The sequence below is a fragment of the Periplaneta americana genome, chromosome 11, assembly GCF_040183065.1.
Source record: "Periplaneta americana isolate PAMFEO1 chromosome 11, P.americana_PAMFEO1_priV1, whole genome shotgun sequence".
In the NCBI taxonomy this organism is placed as follows: domain Eukaryota; kingdom Metazoa; phylum Arthropoda; class Insecta; order Blattodea; family Blattidae; genus Periplaneta; species Periplaneta americana.
Genome location: NC_091127.1, coordinates 104921066 through 104941417, shown reverse-complemented (window position 1 = coordinate 104941417; position 20352 = coordinate 104921066). Strand labels below are relative to the sequence as shown.

At 34.5% G+C, this 20352-nt stretch overlaps 1 protein-coding gene across 4 annotated transcripts in view; it reads right to left on the bottom strand.

Moving 5' to 3' along the window:
- Positions 1-242: 242 nt before the first annotated feature.
- Positions 243-20352, bottom strand: part of LOC138709219 (protein Fe65 homolog) — a 736863-nt gene continuing 716753 nt past the window's right edge. For all 4 annotated transcript variants that reach the window (XM_069839821.1, XM_069839820.1, XM_069839823.1 and 1 more), the window contains 4 exons: positions 18969-19171; positions 16732-16911; positions 15071-15265; positions 243-9658 (listed from right to left, as the gene is read on the bottom strand). In XM_069839821.1, coding sequence (XP_069695922.1) covers positions 15092-15265; positions 16732-16911; positions 18969-19171 — 557 coding nt within the window. In that variant the 3' untranslated portion in view covers positions 243-9658; positions 15071-15091. The remainder of the gene's footprint in view (positions 9659-15070; positions 15266-16731; positions 16912-18968; positions 19172-20352) is intronic.

Here is a 20352-nt window from a genome sequence, read left to right as displayed (position 1 = left end):
CAGTTCATGTGAATGTACAAAATGCACCAACAGAAAAATAATAAATTTAGCACATGTACTTACATACTTATAATGAAACAGAAGAGTAAGATATATTCCCTAAATTGTGAGCAGGAAACTGAACCAACCAAATAAAATTATATTCATATTGAAATCTTTATTTCAAACATATAACATATTTATGCATCAATGTGAATGAATGCTGTGCGGTATCACTTTTTAAAAATCAATGAAGAAGTAGATAAAATTACAGTAAATTTATTGTTCAAATAATTAATCTTGAACTCTGTTACACGTCACTAGTTGCATGTTTCTAGCTTGAGACATCACCATGCAAGAATGAAGTACAGGAGTCAAGTGCTTATTATATGCAACATTGTAAAAAGAAACTTCCTATGTAAATTTATCCACAAGAACACAAACTTGTCAGAAAGGTCCAATTTGTTGTTCATCTATATTCTATGGGCTGGTTTTCATTTAGAAAAAAGTATTAAATAATTTTAACATTGCTGCCAATATTACACACAACATACAGCCTTCTATAATCACACACAACAAAAGTTACAATAAATTACCTTTTAACCATCTTTAAAATCGTTTTGCAGCAAAGATATTACATGATTCAACACTGATTACCGAAATGTAAATATCTTATGAAAATGTGATACAGTACTTTTATGATTAAGTACAACATTCGGCTAAAGAAAGATTATGTTATCTTTATATTATTGTATGTGATTACAGAGAGATATATGTTGCACGTAATATATACTAGAATTACACTGGAGGAGAGAAATGAACAATATTAAATTAACATTGCCTATAATCCACGCGCACACACATTCACACATACATCCGTCTATCACTTCGAACCATTTGTACAACCACAGCAACTCGAGTATAGTGTATTTACTACAGCCCCATATCTTTAGTTAATTATTAACATCACAATTTTTCAATTAAAAATACAGCTACGGTACTTTATAAAATGATATGGCTGCTTCACATGTCAAAATAAGCATTACTTCAAGAATATGGTTAGAAAATAAAAGACATGAGCACTTTCTTTTATATGGAAATTATATAAAAAACATTTTGAAACGATTTATCAAATATTTTTCACAAAAGACCATCATAAACTTATCTGATTTTGATATAATAGCACGATATTTTTATTTCATTTCATAATAAACGTTTTCGGTTTTTTAAAAAACCATCATCAGATTATCATTAACCCTTAAATTGAACAGTTGTTACATTATAAGCATTGAAAGACAATGAGTTACATAAAAAGCAAATCATATTGAAAGTGTAAAATCATACAAAGGAATGAATATCATAAAACATTAAATGTATGTATGCTGTATATTTCACATAATTTTCATATTGGACCTACTAAGAGATTTTAATTTTAACAATTTAAAATTTGTATATACATTTAATGTTTTATGATCTTCATTCCTTTGTATGATTTTATACTTTCAACATGATTTGCTTTTTATGTAACCCATTGTCTTTCAATGTTTATAATGTAACAACTGTTCATTATACATTTATCATGAAATGAAATAAAAATATTGTGCTAGTGTATCAAAATCAGATAAGTTTATGACGGTCTTTTGTGAAAAACATTTGAGATAAATCAACACAACTTATCAGATCCAACATGGGTATTAAATTTTTAAATGAAATAAGAATTTTTAATTTTGGACCAATAGCTTTTCTGTTGGTGCAAATGCTTATTAATCTTTATTGAGGTAAGAAAGGAATTTGCGAAATCATATACTGCAATAGAGCTACAATAATCAATTATGACTATTTCAAAATTAAAAATGTTTAAATTTAAATTCTGTCTTCGAGAGAATTCTTATTGAACACGACTGATATGAAATCCAGAATACATGCTTTTTTGTTATTAGTCTGCAATAAGGAAAATGCCGAAGACTCGAGAACTATAGTTGGCACTTCCCATCCACATATAGCATTGCCACTCTTTTATATGAAATGTATTGTATAGATACTTCTAGCTCATTCACATAAAGTTTACTAGACATTACATTCCTGGCCTCTGCTACACTAACAGTGTAAATTATTCTATGCCCGACAATATAATGAAGATGGGCAGCAGAGACAAATTTTGATATGGACGATAAATGGTTAGTAAATTATAGCATACAAGTTGCCATTTCAGTCAGACACAGAGTTATTTTACATGTCATAAATCTATGACATGGAACCCTGAACTTTACTTTCCTTCTGGAGAAAGTAATGCTAACAATTTTCATTGCCCTTTAATATATTGTCCTCCATGAGGTTTGAATTTATTAACTTCGGATCTAATGTTAATCACTCGACCACAGAGGACGATTAAAGAACTGATTTATACTCCAATACAAATTATCAAAACGAGGACATATGGAAACCAACAAACTAAGGACCAATTAATGAACAAATTAAGGAAAGTGACAATGGATTGGTCATACATTGGTAAAGTCACACAGAGCTGTTGAAAGATCGGCACTAGATTGGAATCCACAAGGAGCAAGAGATGTGGTCGCCCAAGAAAGACATGGAGAACTGTCGAAGAAGAATCCATGAAAATTGGTAAAACGTGCAATGAAGTGAAGAGGTTGGCTGCTAATGCTGCCTATGCTCCACTTAGGTGCAATAGCAAGTAGGTCAAGCCAAATCCAATACAAATACTTTCGCCCTAATTTATTTAAGAATGCTCTTCATAAGGAATAAAATAATTTGTATCGTAACTATAATGAAATAATTTGTGATAATAGATCAGAATACACAAGAGCAGAGTGAAAATGAATTAATGATATATGTTCTTATACACTATTAGAAGTGGATTTAACATAATACAAATATATTATACAGAGTGCAACAATGTTGAAACTATTTCAGGGATGGATTCAGGACTTTAAAATAATAAAGAAAGAGCATATAAACAAAGCTCCAATTTTTTTCCAAGTTACAGACAATTTTTCTGTTGCAACAATTACTTGCATACACAGAGTGAGCATTATTGGTCCCATTCAAGTGTGCAAACAATGCTCTTATGACATTTAACCTTCCATTGGTCGCTACATTGTAATGATACGAATCAGTCGCAATGTATCATATTGATACATTTCACTTTGGCCTAAAATAATGGCTATAAAATTTATGGTATTTATTGACATTTATTTTTGTTATATGAGGTGCGCCCATAAAGTAACATTCCCACTTGTCCCACAGCTAGCAAATCATATTATGTTGCTCGAAGCAACTGCATGCACGTGATAGAGTAATGTCCTGGCATGGTGCATGCACTAGCAGTAGCTTCGTTGCATTGGTTGAAGATGGACGCTCCTATTCCAGCTCCTGCCGCATATGAAGTGCGATCAGTGATAAAGTTTTTGAATGCACAGGGATAGCGCCGATTGAAATTTATCGTCAGCTGTGCCAGGTCTATGGGCCTAATATCATGAGCAAGCAGATAGTGCATTGCTCCACAAGGTTGTCTGTGATAATGACTGGCCTCCCACTGCGCTCCTCGTCATGCACATTTTGGCATCCTGCTGAAAATTGTCTACACCAGCAATGCACCATCTGCTTGCTCATGACATTAGGCCCATAGACCTGGCACAGATGACGATAAATTTCAATCGGCGCTATGCCCTGTGCATTCAAAAACTTTATCACTGATCGCACTTCACACACAGCAGGAGCTGGAATAGGAGCGTCCATCTTCAACCAATGCAACGAAGCTACTGAGAGCACTCGGGAAGTTCCACTAGGGCATGTGCCATGCCAGGACATTACTCTATCACGTACATGCAGTCGTTTCGCGCAACATATGGTTTGCTAGCTGTGGGATGAGTGGGAAATTTACTTTATGGACGTGCCTCGTACACTTTAATATGTTTATTTTCACTTGGTAATAAATATATTTATTAATATTTATATTGTTATCTTTTATTTAATATCTGAAAAGTTCACATCAAAATACATGAACATGAGTAATAGCATTGGTCACAATGTATCAAAATGATACAAAGAATCTGAGAAAGTGTGTCGTATACATATTTTAGTGACTGCAATATTCTTTTTATCATTAATTTATTATTTATTTTCAAAATATAAAGTATAACTGTAAATAGATTGCACAATAAAATAATCACCACATAACTTTCATTACTGGTACCAGTTTTATTCTAAAACTTGAGACAAATATTCAGAAATAATAAAAATAATACAAACTACTAAATAAAGAATAAACACAAAAGTAAAGTTTAGCTTACTCAGAGAAACATAAAATATCGGTATGTCAGTATTATACTGTCCATTACATTATCAGTCAACACTCAAGGAATCTTCTTTATCTTGGCAGCTGTATGATTGCCACAGATACATCGTTTACAATTCTTGCAAATGGTCTTAATTAGCCTTGTCTTCCAAGACGTGTGACACAGGATGCAGAGACGCCGTTTTGCAGATGGAGTGGAATTTTTTTCTCTCATAGTTGGTCCGGTTTCCTCAGCAAGTTATTGTTCACATCAGGTTCTTCATCAATTCCACTCACCTCAGAATCAGAATTACCCATCCTTCCTTCTTCTGGCTCATCATCCGCATCTGTATCACCTTCATCTTGAAAATCCTCTTTTAGTGCGGGATTTTCGTCCTCTACATTGTTATCATAGATTAAATTTAGGAAAACTTTTAAATCGCCTGGATCTTCTAAATTATACACTTGCCTCTGGTCCAGTTACACTATATGTTGCAATGTATCAATCTGATACAAGACGCGTGCAGTCACACAGCCTAACGGCTAAAGCAGTTGAGCGACACTGACTAGTATTATTCTGAATATGGGAAGGCATTGTAATGGGAAAGTCGCAACAATTGAAATTTAAAAATTGGCGGTAGAAAAAAGGAAGCTTGTATCAATCTGATACACATGTGACCAATGGAAGGTTAAACAAGACCTGGTAGTGGTCTTTGAATGATTCCTGTTGATTCTCTTAATAAGAGCTTTACAATTGATGCTTATTATTAATTATAATGAAGCCTTACTCAAATCAGAAGACAGCAGACATGCATCCAATTTATGGACTTTGGAATACAAAGCAATTGGAACAAATGTCTGTAAGTACTAAAATCTTTCACAAGATACATTAACAGTTTATAAGCAATTGTTTATTTCACACCAATTGGTGATAAATTTAGACATTAGATTCATAGACACTAAAAGTTGAGAGTATACTAGAATAGATGTCGTGTCTCTTGCAGATTTCCAGGTCTGATTCACAAGTCTCCGAAATCTAAAAAATAAGTTAATGAGTCGCATGGACTGAATTTTGTAAACTGCGCATTGACATGTGACAGTTAAGACCATTAACGGTATCAAAATAACATAAAGACAATACAGGGCTACTACAAAAGAATCATTCGTTTTCAAACTGCTATATTCTCCAAAGTTTTACTCGTACAACAATGAGTGATACATCAAAAGAACCGGAAACACCTGGTTTGCATTGTGTACACCAGTTGGCAGCACGAGTGTAGTGCCTGCACAAAATGGTGACAAAACAAGAAAAGAGTTTTTGTGTGTTGGAATATGCGAGATGTATGTCTGTTATAACAGTACAACCCACATTGAGACGAGAATATGGACACGAACAGCCATGTAAACAGAGCATTTTGCGGTGGTATCGGCAATTCAAGAGCGTGTTGGTGCAGATGACCAACCTCTGTTCCCTTGGCCCCCCAGGTCACCAGACCTAACGCCATGTGACTTCTACCTTTGGGGGTGCATTAAGGACCGCGTCTACGTACCTCCACTGCCACAAACACAGCTCAGGAAGCACATCAATAATGCAGTAATGGCCATTGTCAGGACAATGCTACACAATGTGTGGAACGAACTGGACTACCACCTGGATGTATGTCGTGTCACCCGAGGGGCACATATAGAATATTTGTAGAGTGTGGGAATAAATGTGTTGCGTGTACGGTTCTTTTTATGTATCACTCATTGTTGAATGAGTAATACTTTGGAAAATATAAGCGGTTTGAAAACGAATGATTCTTTTGTAGTAGCCTTGTATTTTGTTAATGGTCATAACCATCAGATACATATCAGCAAATGGTTTACAAGATACATGTTGCAGTCCATGAGACTTATTAGCCTATTGTTAGACTTCAGGTACTTGTGAATCAAGCCTAGAAATCCTCCCAACTGCCACCACATGTACCCTAGTATACTCGGTGACATTCTTAGCATTTAGTACCAATAAATCTGATGTGTAACTGATAATGAAATGATTGGTTAACATGGGCACAAAGCTGCTAGTGAATCCAACAGACATCTGGAATCTTTGAGTGAATAAGGAGTTGTATGGCGAGATGTTCCTGGATGACCATTTTGAGCATTTATTGTAACACCGAGTTTTTAACTAGGTACCAGTAGTTAAGGAAACAAAAAGACTGTACTCAGAAGCAAGGAGGAAATCAGACTATAATTACATGAAACTTGTCTTAACCCACTTTAGGTGCTGAATCCCTTATGACATCTCTTTTATTTATGTTAAAAATCTTTCATTGTGATGAACTCAATACCCTGGAGAAAAAGTTCTGTATAGGATCTATGGAATGAAATCTATGATCGAGTTGCAGCAGTTGCACATGCTACTCCCTGCACATCACAAACTTGTCGCCCAGGACAAGGGAGAAAAGCACAAGAGTTACGTAGTACAGTAGATTGAATAGCAACGTGATCGTGTTTGTAGAGTGTTTACACTTCAACTACTATATTATGTTCCAATTTTTATCTTCAAACATATTTTTTCTTTTAAAAGCATTTTTTTAAATAAATAACAATACTATATCTCTACATTTACTACGAGAAATGACAAATACTTGTAGTATTAATGTTTTATTGTTTCCCACACTGTCCCGTATCTTGGTGATGCTACATCCCAACCGCACTTATCCCAGTGCTGAAAAAAAAAAGAATTAAAAAAAATTGTATAATCACGATTCCGTTGCCACAAGCTTGCTGCTGGAAAGAAGCTGCAGAGATTTGTGCAGGCAGACGCTTGTATTTTTTTTGTTTATTTAAATGTATTTTTTTCTTTACTAACTTAGTAACACTCAAGTTACAGAGACATTACATTATACAATTGGTATATAACTCTATGTACAGGTATATAGCTTCTTTTTTTATTGAAACCTACTTTTACATAGCTATAGCAACGTGCTTTGGGAGTAAGAGTGAGTGAGAGAGTGAGTGAGTGAATATCATGGACAAGTAATACAGAAATTAATTGTTCTTTTAAAAAATTCAAATTTACAACAACTGTGTTCTTCCATTTTTTTCTCTCTTTTTTTGATTCCTTCTTTATACAATAAGAGTAAAGACAGACCCACATAAATTCCTGCATAGTGAAATGACACTATTTTACTTTTTTATGGCAGAAAACTACGATTATTTGCTAACGGCTCCAAGTAATTTCTCCATTGATTGTTCCGTCATGCTTTTGAGGTAATGGTCAAAGAGGTCGTGTCCAGCCCTCAAATCTCGTTCTAGATTACTAACGACTGGCCGTCAGCAGAATGAAGGACTATCACTCAACTTGCGAAGTGGTACTATTGAGGGGGAAAGCTTTACAAATGTACATGTGCAGTGTTATAAACATAACCACTTAACAGCTTCCATTGCTGCAGTGTAAGATGTTCTTCACTGTTGCCAAAAAGAACAGTTTCTGTCATATTTCGTCAACTTCCTGGACCATTCAAGCAATACAAAATGCGATGTTATCTAAATGTATTTTGTCATTTCTTAATTGCCATTGCTGGTCCATTAAGAGACAAAATTATCGTATCAATTTTCACAAAAACATTTTTAAACTCATTATGTCTATCTTTTTCCAATCACTTGGAAGAATTTTCTTATCCTTGTCACACCTTTGATTTTTTTTTATATAATGGTGGCCGTACCACATTCAGTCCCTAAAATACTGCAGTCTTTTTTTTAAGTGTTAACATACCTTACATACAGAACAACAGTTCAAAACTCTTTCTGTGCAACTCAACGTGTAATCAGACACGAATGATAAATGGTATTATCACTGCATCAGCAAGCAATACAGCGTGAAAGAAAGTGGAAATAATAAAAAGGGGGGGATAACTTCTGCAACACTCTATGATAGGAAGAGTATGGCACCCTCACACCGACAATTAAATATTATACATCTAATTAATTTGGTACTTTACACATGCATGCACACGCACACACATATGTTACAGTTTCTTAAATTATTTTTCTGCAAAACTTGGTTCTTCTTCAATTGTCTCTCATTTTGTAAGGGGAAGATGTCATCTTCCACCTTCAGCTTTGGTGTCGTCTCTACCACATCTTTTATGTTAAATTCACAATTGTAGACCACAAGTGTGAAGACTTTCTTAGAAACGTCCTGCAATTTTTTTTTTATTTTACAGAATCACATACTTTTATCCAGTGCTGTTTTTATTTGAATAACTTTTTTCCTAATTATAAACACTAGTTCCTACCACAGCAAATAAATATAAAATATATAATTTATTTTAAAAAATGCTGAAGAATATCGTATTGGTAACACTTCCACACACACATATATTAATGACTTTTTTGTTTATCATTCCAGCGACTGAAATTAATAGAATCTGAAGCCTATTTTTTTTTAAGTAATATTTTTTCAGAAATTGTACACTTTATTACATACATTATATAATCATGATATATCCAATGCAGATAATACAGATCTTATCTTTGATGTACCACAATATATTATATTCTTTGTGTTCTATAGTATGAGATTCTATTCATTTTCCGCTCCTCATATTTCTTTTCTTTTTATGGCTGACTTGTCACATCTCGCTTCTGTTCCATTCGTCTGAATGTTAAGCAGTTACCAAGTCACTCACATATACTACACACTCGCTATTCTGTTTTTTACTACAATTTTTAAAAGATATTTATAAATAACAGTAAGTTGCTCCCATTCGACTGCTCGTCCCTCCATCACATTATCTTTATATACTTATTTTAAATTTGCTTCATTTTGAAACTATAGCAGAAATTTCTAAGAAAGAAAAAAATCTGCTCTCTCTCTCTCCCTTCAAAAACAAGGAATGTAGAGTATATGTCAGTAAACAAGGCATATTCATTCGGCATCTAAACTAGGTACATTCAATGAAAGAAGAGAGTGCAGGCATGTAGATTAATTTACACACTGATTTTACGTTTTCCTCATTCTCTTTTTCTTCTACTATTTCTTTACTTCAATGTCCATTCCATGTCTTTACCATGGATAAAATAACTTGTGTGTTCCTATTGTCAGTCTATAACCTTCTAGCTGCTCTTTATTGTACTTCTGTTCCACAAGAACGGGTCTATTTTTTCTCTCTCTCTCTCATGGGGGTGGATAGGGAAGGTACTGCAACTACATCCACCGAGGCCACCCTAGTCCCAGCGAAGGGGTGCCACCCGTCGACTGTCCAGCGTGGGTGAGAGGAGCGACCTTAAGGTGCTGCTACTGTTGCTTGTGTTGAAGTACTTGAGTGTCAGTGGCGACTGCAGGTGACGATGCCTGATCACCTCTCGCTCCGCAGGCAGCGGCCACAGCTCCTGCAACAAATTTTCCATTTTCAGTGCCTTTCCTTCCTCAAATCTTCCCCATCCGGAATTCAAGTATGAATTACAACATTTTTTTAAAACCGAATTTATACTTTTAATTAAATTCATGCTTTCAACCACTTAAAATTAATCTGGGATTGCAGAAACAGCACATGTCATGAAAACTAAATTTTTCAGTAGACACAAAAACGTATTACTGGTGGTAGACCACATCATTGGTTATAGTATTGGCTTCTTCAGACAAAAGTCTAATAGATGTGTCGCTTTATACCAAATTTATTGGAATCTAAGGAATTGTTAATGAAATAAATCAATACATATTAGCCTGACATGTGCTGTTTCTGCAAGGAATCAAAACTATAGTATAATAATTTCAGTTCAACTAAAATTTATTTGTCAGATTAGGGATATAATATGTGCATAGGCCTACTCTGTACCTAATACATAAGTGCAGCATATAAATGAACTTATTTTTCCACAATAGGTCACTGAAGAATACTATTGTAAAATTCTTGATATTCATGTGGTATATAACGCATTAGTTTGCTTATATCGTCAAGCTTCTCTCTTTGAATTGGCACGATTTTGTCTGGATATGCCAATGAAGAATGTAAATATGGTATTCTCCTTTGTACTTACAAGCAAATATTCTCATGGCGGCAGATAAAAAAATTAATCTTTTTCTTCCATCATTTTAATAATATCAAAAGAAGTGCTTACACAAATGTTGGCCACTCGAGTGCAATTACGAGGGCTGTTTACAGAAAGAGACAAAATTTTATGGAAAGTTTTATTGGAACAGCTATAGCAATTGTTGAGTTATTTTTCAACGTATTCCCCACCAGAATTGAGACATTTGTCATTCAGTGGGATCAATTTTTGTATCCTTGTGTCGTAAATGTCTGCCGTCTGGAATCAGAACCAATATGTCAGCACATGTGTTTGACATGAGTTGTTTCTGTGTGCTTCCAGGATTTCACAAGTCTCCTAATGTGAGACGTCTATACTGACATATGTGGTTTCTGCATGGAATGATAGCCCTATATCAACAGTCCATGAAAGTCGAATAAACTTATTTCGCCACAAATAGTGACATGTGCTGTTTCTGCAATCCCTGATTCAAATGTTCTTCGCTTGAGGTTAATATAAAAATTTGGTAGTTTCAGTTAGCTGACAACATACAAGTATGGTGTCGGCTTTTTGAGACATTACTTTCAACTTCTTCTCCATGAAATGAAACGAAAAAAGATTTTAAAGTAACCTGACCATCGAAATCATACGAATATTATCAATTACAAAAACATATAATGAACATAACATTAATCCTACCAATACATCACAGTGCAACAACTCGTACATATGACTCACAATGAGATGCTTAAAAATTTACTTTAGATTATGGTTACCGGTACAGTGATACTGCAGTATTTATCTATATCAGTGCTAACTATGGCTATTTTCAGCTGCACACTCATAGATATAGAAAACTCGCTGAAAACATCAAGAACGTTTATGACTGAGCTGCACGAGCAACTGACTAAGCAAACATTACCAATAATGGAATGTTGAGAAAGTTAGAACGCAGTCTATTGTTTGTGCACTAATATAAGTGTAGCTGACAAAAATAGATACAGGCATAGATATTATATCAACAAATTAACGTCGCTATGTTTTCAAAATAATTTGTGTCCGCATAAACCTTCAGCCTATTCAAAAGCTGTCACTGATGAATAATTAAGTTACATTCAGGTCTTGCTAACTCTCACAGTTGTCAACTTGATAAAATATCCTTGAGTGTTACACAACATGATACGACAGTATTTGTCAAACACACAAACCTGAGGCTTTTAAAATAATTATTACATAATGCACCTAAAAACTTCACTTGAAAGTTACTTTAAATGATCATACCGTACATAATTTCTTTTGTCATTTACCAAATTTTAGACTGACTATTTTTTGACATCACACAATGATTTATGGAGGGGCCATTCAATGTCAAATCAACACAAAAAAGTGAACTTTTCAACCCGACCACCTCAGATTTTCATTAAATTTGGTGGGATGCTAAAGAACCTTAAGTTAATTAATTATGTAAAATTTTAGCCCTCCATAATGCACAATATCCGTATAGCAATTCTGTCAATACGAGACAAAATGTAAAAATGTCGCATACTATGTCAACGAAAATAATTCATAGCTTCTCTTCTAATTGAGGTAGAATCTTAAACTTGGCTTATTTCGAAGCTAATGGATCATACGTTTCAATAAAAATAGGTTTGCATCAAAGTAATGAATTCTTTATTGAATAGTCAGTGAAACACATTTTAACATTGAATATATATAAATGCGGGACATAAATTATTTCGCGAAAAATGTATGTTATAGAGGTAAGAGTATTCTCCCCTTGGTGTAAGTTTCATTTTGGAAACGTTTCAGGTACGGTATATCAGTAAAAAAATATATCAATGTATTGGTTTGTAGCACTTAAACCCGTCTTACACCAACACTGCATGCGCACGAGTTCGTACTTGTCTGATAAGCTGCGTCATCAATCTGTCAGGCCGTCATGAGTGGCAGTTTATACTGTCTTCAATTTATACAAAACGTGCAATCTGTTTCAAGTGCAGTGTCGTTAGTTTTTGTAGTATGTGGTAGTTTTGTGCGATGTAATGGAGTCGCGTTTTAAGTTATAGGCCTATGTTTGCTGCAATCCCTTCGAGAAATCAGGGCATTGTAATTAGAGGAAAAATTTAAGAAGTGTTATATCGTGGATGCTTAATGTATTTCCTGATTTAAAACAGGAACAAAAGGTGTGCGCTATGTGTCACAAAGAAATAAAAATATAAGATGATGCTATTACGCAGAATCCTCATAATGACCCTACTAATGAAGAATACGCCGACTCTACAGCAAATGTAAGTTCATTAAATACAAGTCTTTTTGACCAAGGTGTATTCCTTATTAAACAAGAAAGTCTACAACAAGAGAAATATAAGAGACAGAAATTTGAAAATATTGTAAAAGATAAAGTCTTCGATATTAAAGATGCCGAGGAACCAGGACCATTCTGATTCTGAAATTTTGTCTCAGTTGCAGGAAAATTTTCAAAATTCAGGTAAAAGTGAGAAAATCACCATTTTAACACTACTACCTAAAAGCTGGAGCGTAAATAATATAAAAAAAGAGTTTCTTTCAGCTTTCGAATACATAATTCGGAAAGCAAAAGTCCTGGCAAAGGGAAAGGGAATTTTGTGTTCACCAAATCCGAAACCTGGAAAACCCTTGCTCGCGGCTGTTGCCGGTAAAGTTGAAGACTTCTGTTGTTCTGACGAGATAAGCAGAATGTTGCCTGGTAAGAAATATTTGTTGTGATTAAAGAATCAGGGAGTAAATCACATGAGCAGAAATTAATTATATGCAGTGTTTAAAAATTCTAACCCTGACCAAGAAATTGTATTCTAGCTGGAGTTAGTGGAACTATACTGTCTGTGTTTGTGTCCTTATCAGAATGTGAAACAAAATCCATTAGCTTAAGCTTGCAGTGACATAATAATTTTTATCTTTGCAACCTATGATGATTCCAAGTTGAAACTTATCAGTTCATTATATCACTAATTGAGCCGTACTATATATTTTTTTCCTTAAAATAGAACCCCCGCATTTTTAAATATGAATATATGAAAATTGTTTCACCATGTTTCTTTTAGTGTAATTGAATACATGCAGAAAACAATATAAGCAATAAAAACTATCACATATTAAGAATATATCACCCAATTTTTGTAAATTTATCTGGAGACGTTGTTTAGATATATAATTTTAATTGAAGCGGCATGCTTACAAAAATAGGATTTTTCTTCGTGTTCGAAACGCCACTGACAGAAAACGAAAAGCACAGGACGTATGAAACTCGGCAGTTTTAGTTAGAGCGGCAGGTAAAACAAACCCTCAAAATTTGAAAGAAATCTGAGTCGCTTGGGTTGAGCGCCTTGTTGATTTGATATGGAATGACCCGGAGAATAAAAAAGTTTAAGTGATACGAATAGATATGATTACAAGGAACCACGGACCAACAAAAAATCCCAATATTTGGAGGCTTAAATATTTGAATATACAAGTATAGAATACCCAATTAAAATCTACCTAACTACCTGCCTGTCTATTTATTTATTCGTTCTTTAGACTACTTTAAGTACAACTTGTTGGTGACATTCCAATATCAATATGTATACCACCAGTTGAGAAGAATACTGAAGTACAGAATTCCCTCCAGAATATAGTATGATGTGATAGCTTCTTGTTACATTCTGCAGTAGTGATAGGGTCGATTGGAATCTATGGGAAACCAAGAAAATGTGCCCTGTGCTAACACAGTCTCTCTCCATCTCAATTTCAGTCTTACTAGAATTCATGTTTGTCTTTAACTTTTACCTATTTAAGGAATTCTATGGCACATTCAACGAACAGAAAGAAACTACATATTATAAACAGCAAAGAGAATTAACCTTCATAAAGTTAACATTCCATCTATATGAACTGCTTCATTGTGCAGTTATTTATTTACACAAAAAGTTTTGTTACTCTTTACTATAATCTTTTTAAACAAGTAACTACTTCTCTCCACACAAGCCTGAATAATACACATAACATAATATACAGGGTGAACTGTACGTAATGTCATTAATTTCAAGGGATTATTCTTTGGAATATTTCAAACAAAAAAGTTTAATACAATTTTGCTTGTTTTTGCTTCCTCTTCGAGAAAAAATTGTTTTATATGAAATATTTCATAGTGTGTTTTGAGAAAGCCATTGATTTAAATTCCAATACGCTCAGTCAATTAAAGAGATCAGTGTATTATGACAATACATGATGAAATAATTTTAGTTTCGTTCTTTAAATGTGCAGAAATATGACCCGAACAAATGTAACTTTTCGTTCTGCTACGGAATTTTAAAAGGTTACATTTGTTCAGATCAAATGTCTGCATAGTTAAAGGACAAAATTAAAATTTCAACGAATTATAATGAAATTATAACGAAGAAAATTTTCACTTCTTATTTGGAAGAAAGAGTCATTCCATACGAATTCTCCATGAAACCTGTTTTTTTGTTGCAAATATCGCGATTCGTGATTATGAAATGATTTCGTGAATTTATATAAATTTCGCGAAAATTCGCCGATATATTTCACTTAATTTTGGACTTTCATTAAGGGATTTGCATTTTCCATGCATAGAATTAAGTTTTAACACATTTCATGTATATCGTTAATAGGTGGCCTACGTAAAAATCACACCCATATTTTATCACTATAATAGATTTTAATATATGAGAAGAGTACAGAAAATAATAACGCATTAGTGATACCGTGTGTAGTGGTAGGGTAACAATGGAGTACCTGCAGAGAGAGAGCCTCGTCTCAGGACTCACTTGATCCCTTGAACTGCCGGTTGCTACCACGGCCAGTAAGGGACCCAACCAAAGACTTGAGGGTTGCTCCGAATCCCTTGGCTCCACCACCAGGAGTCTGGACATTGTTTTGGTTGCGCCCCAGTCCTTGTGGATGTGCATCCAAGCACTTCTGGTACCGTAGCTGTGAAAGAAAACACCATATATTTGCAATTCTAAATTCACTCAACATATAGCTAAAATGAGATCAAATTGATTCTTATTCTGAAGTAAGCATAATACATCGTGTCCGAGCTAGAGGTATCAAGAAATTAAAGAAAAACCTGACTTAACCATGAGAGTAATTAACTGAAAATTTGTTTTAATGTTATATAAAACTCTCCAAGTTTTATGTCAGTTCAGTATATCTGAATGTGAGCACTTCTTGTTGCTCTGTAAATGTCCAAACGATATTCCAATTCCCTCCATGTGTTTTGCAACATTTGAGGCATTAAGCAATCAATTGCTAACCTGATGCATTGTCTCAATTGTAACAAAATTTGGATTGGTTCTAGCATATGAAGGTAACTGTGCCCAGTCACAGTTTTCTCCAAGAAGAAAAATGGACCAATAATTGCATTGTGCATTAATCCCATCCAAACATTAACTTTTTCCATGTTGCTCTCTGTAAGCTTCCTCTTTAGATCAGAACGCATCTCTTCGAATTTTTTCACCCAAATTTTGATAGCATGCGTAGATAGCACAGGATCATTATGATGGATACTGTAATGCCAAAACAAGCGTGTCAGTCATGAAACTATCGCCATTTTTTAATAAGCCTAATTGGCATATACACACATTATGCACCACTTCAGTTCTTCATCTTGACTAAATGGCATACATTTCTTCACACAACGAGAATGTTTGCAGCTGAACTTAACTGAGCTTAGCCGTAAAAAGCCGAGGTTTAAAATCGCCTATTTCATTGGCCCACCTTGTATATATGTTACAGTGATCGATGTAGAATGATCCAATGAACATATCCTTCGATTCCTAAACATTAAACCTTGAAACACTCTGTATGTTCACCCTTTGACACGAAAATCGGTTGCTGTTCAGAGACTAAGTCTCACCTCAGAATAGCTCGGGAACCATTGTGTGTTTACACGCATGCGTTTTACATAGACAGATTCAGTCTTTGTAACGAGAAGAAAGAGCTCTATCACCAAGTCATAGAGGCTTGTAGGGAGTATGTCATTTTGTGACATACACATACATTGCTGCTATGATTTGTTTTCATCCTCAGACCACGATGCTTAATATTTCACCGTGTGAATCTCGCATTAACCCGAACAACATTTAAATTCACGCTACAGGAGAGCAAACATTTTCGATGTCAAAAGGTGTAAAGAAAATCATTTCATAATTATATCATTACTACATCAATTTGCACTTTACATAAAGTAGTAAAAAAAAAAGATATTTGTGTGTTTGTATTGTTGAGGCGGCCACTAGAGAAACTACTATGCAGTAATATAGCGATAATTTATTCGTTGTCTGAAACCAGTTTTCTTTTGCATACTTCTGATTAAAGCTGAAATAAATACTAACAGACATCCAGCACAGAGGAAATCAAAGACTTCACTAAGTGAGAACATGGAAGTATCTTACCTTGCAGGCAGCTTCAACAGTTTTGCAGAGGGCCCCAGAAGAGGGCTCGCAGTGAAACACGTGTGCAATGAAAAGGTCTTGTGCAGTGTGCATGATGAAGCCGCACTGCTTCACATTCCGTCCGATTCCCAGGAAGGAGAGATACCTGACACGGCACTCTGCCACCAGCTTGTTTTCTTCCTGTAAAACGCAGCCAATGGAACACGTCATAAATGTCAGAATGGGCTTCACAGAAATGAGTGAAGGCAGTTATTTGATTTTCAAAAAATTCACTAGCATAAAATAAAACATGTCACGTCCAGTAAAAAAAAAAATATATGAATGGCAAACTTAATTTTACTGTTCTTTTGAAGCAAATAAATAGCATAATCTATTTACTTTTTAATACTATCAGTTTGTGTAAAAAAATTTCCAATTTTATGATATCTGTATATTAATCAGATAGAAAATGAAAGATTCATTAAATAAATCACAAATTATAAAATTATAAACCAATTAATAAACGAATATCGTGTCAAATTCAAAACTTTTACAGACAAGTTAAAAAACATGAAACAATGAATATCCGTTCATCAAGACAAAATGATAAAACTTTTAAAATATTACTTGTATAAAGATTACAGATTCTTACCCTACATTCACACGCGAAACCTATTCACCCACCACAGCTCAACCAGAACATTGGACCCCATGAACAGACCACAATGACAACAGTAAAACATGTCCCACTCCTATAATTCAGCCCAAAGGATCCATTATCTATTGACACCAGCCATGAAAGCTACAATCTAAAATTATAAAATTATTATTTAAATATGTATTTGCATTAAAATTAATTTATAATAAAAACAAATAATATGTTTCCAGATTTAAAATAATATTCTTTTGTACAAGTAATTATGTGTTCATTAAAAAGATAATCTGAAAGAGAACTTAAAGGAAATAACAATTAATATTTCTATATCTTAGTAAGTTTAGAAACCTGGAAGTTCATTGCCACCCTCACATAAGCCCGCCATTGATCCATATCCTGAGTAAGATTAATCCAGTCTCTACTATCATATCCCAACTCCCTCAAATCCATTTTAATATTATCCTCCCATCTACGTCTCGCCCTCACCAAAAGTCTTTTTCCCTCCGGCCTCCCGACTAACACTCTATTTGCATTTCTGGATTTGCCCATACGTGCTGCATATCCCATCCATCTCAAAGACTGAATTTAATATTCCTAATTATGTCAAGTGAAGACTACAATGCGTGCAGTTCTACATTGTGTAACTTACTCCATTCTCCATAAGTTTATCTCTCTTAGCCCCAAATATTTTCCTAAGCACCTTATTTTCGAACATCCTTAGCCTCTGTTCTTCTCTCAAAGTGAGAGACTCAGTTTCAAAACCATACAGAACCGGTAATATAAAAGCTGTTTTATAAATTCTTTCAGATTTTTTGAAAGCAGATTGGATGACAAAAGCTTCTCAACCGAATAATAACAGGCATTTCCCATATTTATTTTGCATTTAATTTCCTCCCGAGTGTCATTTATATTTGTTACTATTGCTCCAAGATATTTGAAATTTTCCACCTTTTCAAAGAATAAATTTCCAATTTTTATATTCCATGTTCTGATCATGAGACATAATCATATACTTTGTTTTTTCGGGATTTACTTCCAAAACTATCTCTTTACTGGCTTCAAGTAAAATTCCCGTGTTTTCCCTAATAGTTTTTGGATTTTCTCCTAATATATTCACGTCATCTGCATAGACAAGCAGCAGATGTAACCCATTCAATTCCAAACCCTGCCTGTTATCCTGGAGTTTCCTAATAGCATATTCTAGAGTAAAGTTAAAAAGTAAAGGTGATAGTGCATCTCCTTGCTTTAGCCTGCAGTGAATTGGAGAAACATAAGGTAGAAACTGACCTATACAGACTCTGCTGTATGTTTCACTGAGACATATTTTAATTAATCAAACTAGTTTCTTGGTACATATCAATAAAAACATGCATTTTCATGCAAATCTTCGGTCTAGTCATAGTCATAGTCATCATCGTCATCGTAATCATTGTAATCATCATAACAATCATTATATCTTCATCTCTTCAAAATAAGAATTAATAAGTAGGTGATTTACTTAAGAATCTTTTTATTGTAGCCCTACTATTAAGAATTTCTTCAAGTTTCTTAAATGGAGGGATTTAAACATCAAAATTATTCTGGAAGAAATGAAAGTACAAACCGAGGGGTTCAGTATGGAGATCATGGAGGGAGCCACAGCCACGTTGACGGAGCGCCATTTCTCTGTAGGCACAGTGGAGACGAGCCTCTCAATTGCGTCATTGAGGATGTCCATTCCTGTTGCACGAGTCACCTGGGTCGAGCCCAAGTACTGCGCCCGGAGCACCTTCTTGGGCTCTTCCATTGGAGTAGGGAATGACTGAGCTGCAACAGACAATCAATCTGTGTAATTCATCTGATTCAACAAAATGAAGTTATTCACAGACCCTTGAAATGAAAATTTTGTGAAAGGTATTAAGTTGGTAATTTCTTTATTTCTCATTCTTCATAGTTAAACATTTACAGTTTATAAGTAACATTTACATTATAGGCACTCAACTTGCATTTTTTTTTAGCCAAAAACATGCTTTCCTGAGTGAAAGAAACTTTGAGTACCTGCAGTGGCGTAGCCACACTAATTATTTTGGGTGGGTCACATATGCAGGATTTATAAAGTACCTGACAAAATTGCTAGATTACAAACCCTTGTGCTTGACATGGTTGTCCTGGTGTAAGTTTTTATTCGTCGTGATCCAGAAAATGTCCTTTCTGCAGATGCAGTTATGATGGGACAGATCAGTATGCCTATAATTTGTAAAACTGGAATGCCAAACCCATGCTTATGTTGTGTAGTTTAGAATATAGGTAACACGCATCTTTTGATTTAATATTCATTCCTTTCACTAGGGAATCCTGTCTCTCTAGAAATTCCTTGTTTATGTTTAACACACAATTTGAAGATCCATACTAGTCAGCCAGTTCTCACAGCATCTTGAAGTTCATGAAATCAGAAGACTTTGGATCACAAACTGATACTGCTTCACAGAAAACAGAATTTTCTTCAAACCGTATTTTCATTTGTGATATGGCATTATCAAGTATATCATATAAACTTGCTCTCAGCAAAACCTTATCTTGTTGCTCTGAATCGGAACTCTTCAGCTTAGCGCCACCATCATCAATTACGAAATAGTCTGTTACAAGAGACTGAGGTAGTCGATAATTTCTTTTTTCATGTGCAGAGACACTGATTCTGGAAACTTTTGTCATACAAACAGCACTGGAATAAAATTCTTCGAATTTTTCTTCGTTTCGGAGCTTTGAAAAGTTTTCTATCATTGCATTAATGGGGGACGAACATTTACTAACATCCATTTTTTAAGACTGAAGTGCTTCCGATAACGAATTTGCAAGAGCAAGAATATCGTCTAAATAAACCAAATAAAATAAGGTGTCAAATTTTTCTAGCTGATGTAACAATTCAGTAGCCTCCACAGTTTCCTTCTTTTTATCGCTGCCAAACAGTTTTTTCAGGCCCAACCTAACACAGTTAAATTGGCTCTTGA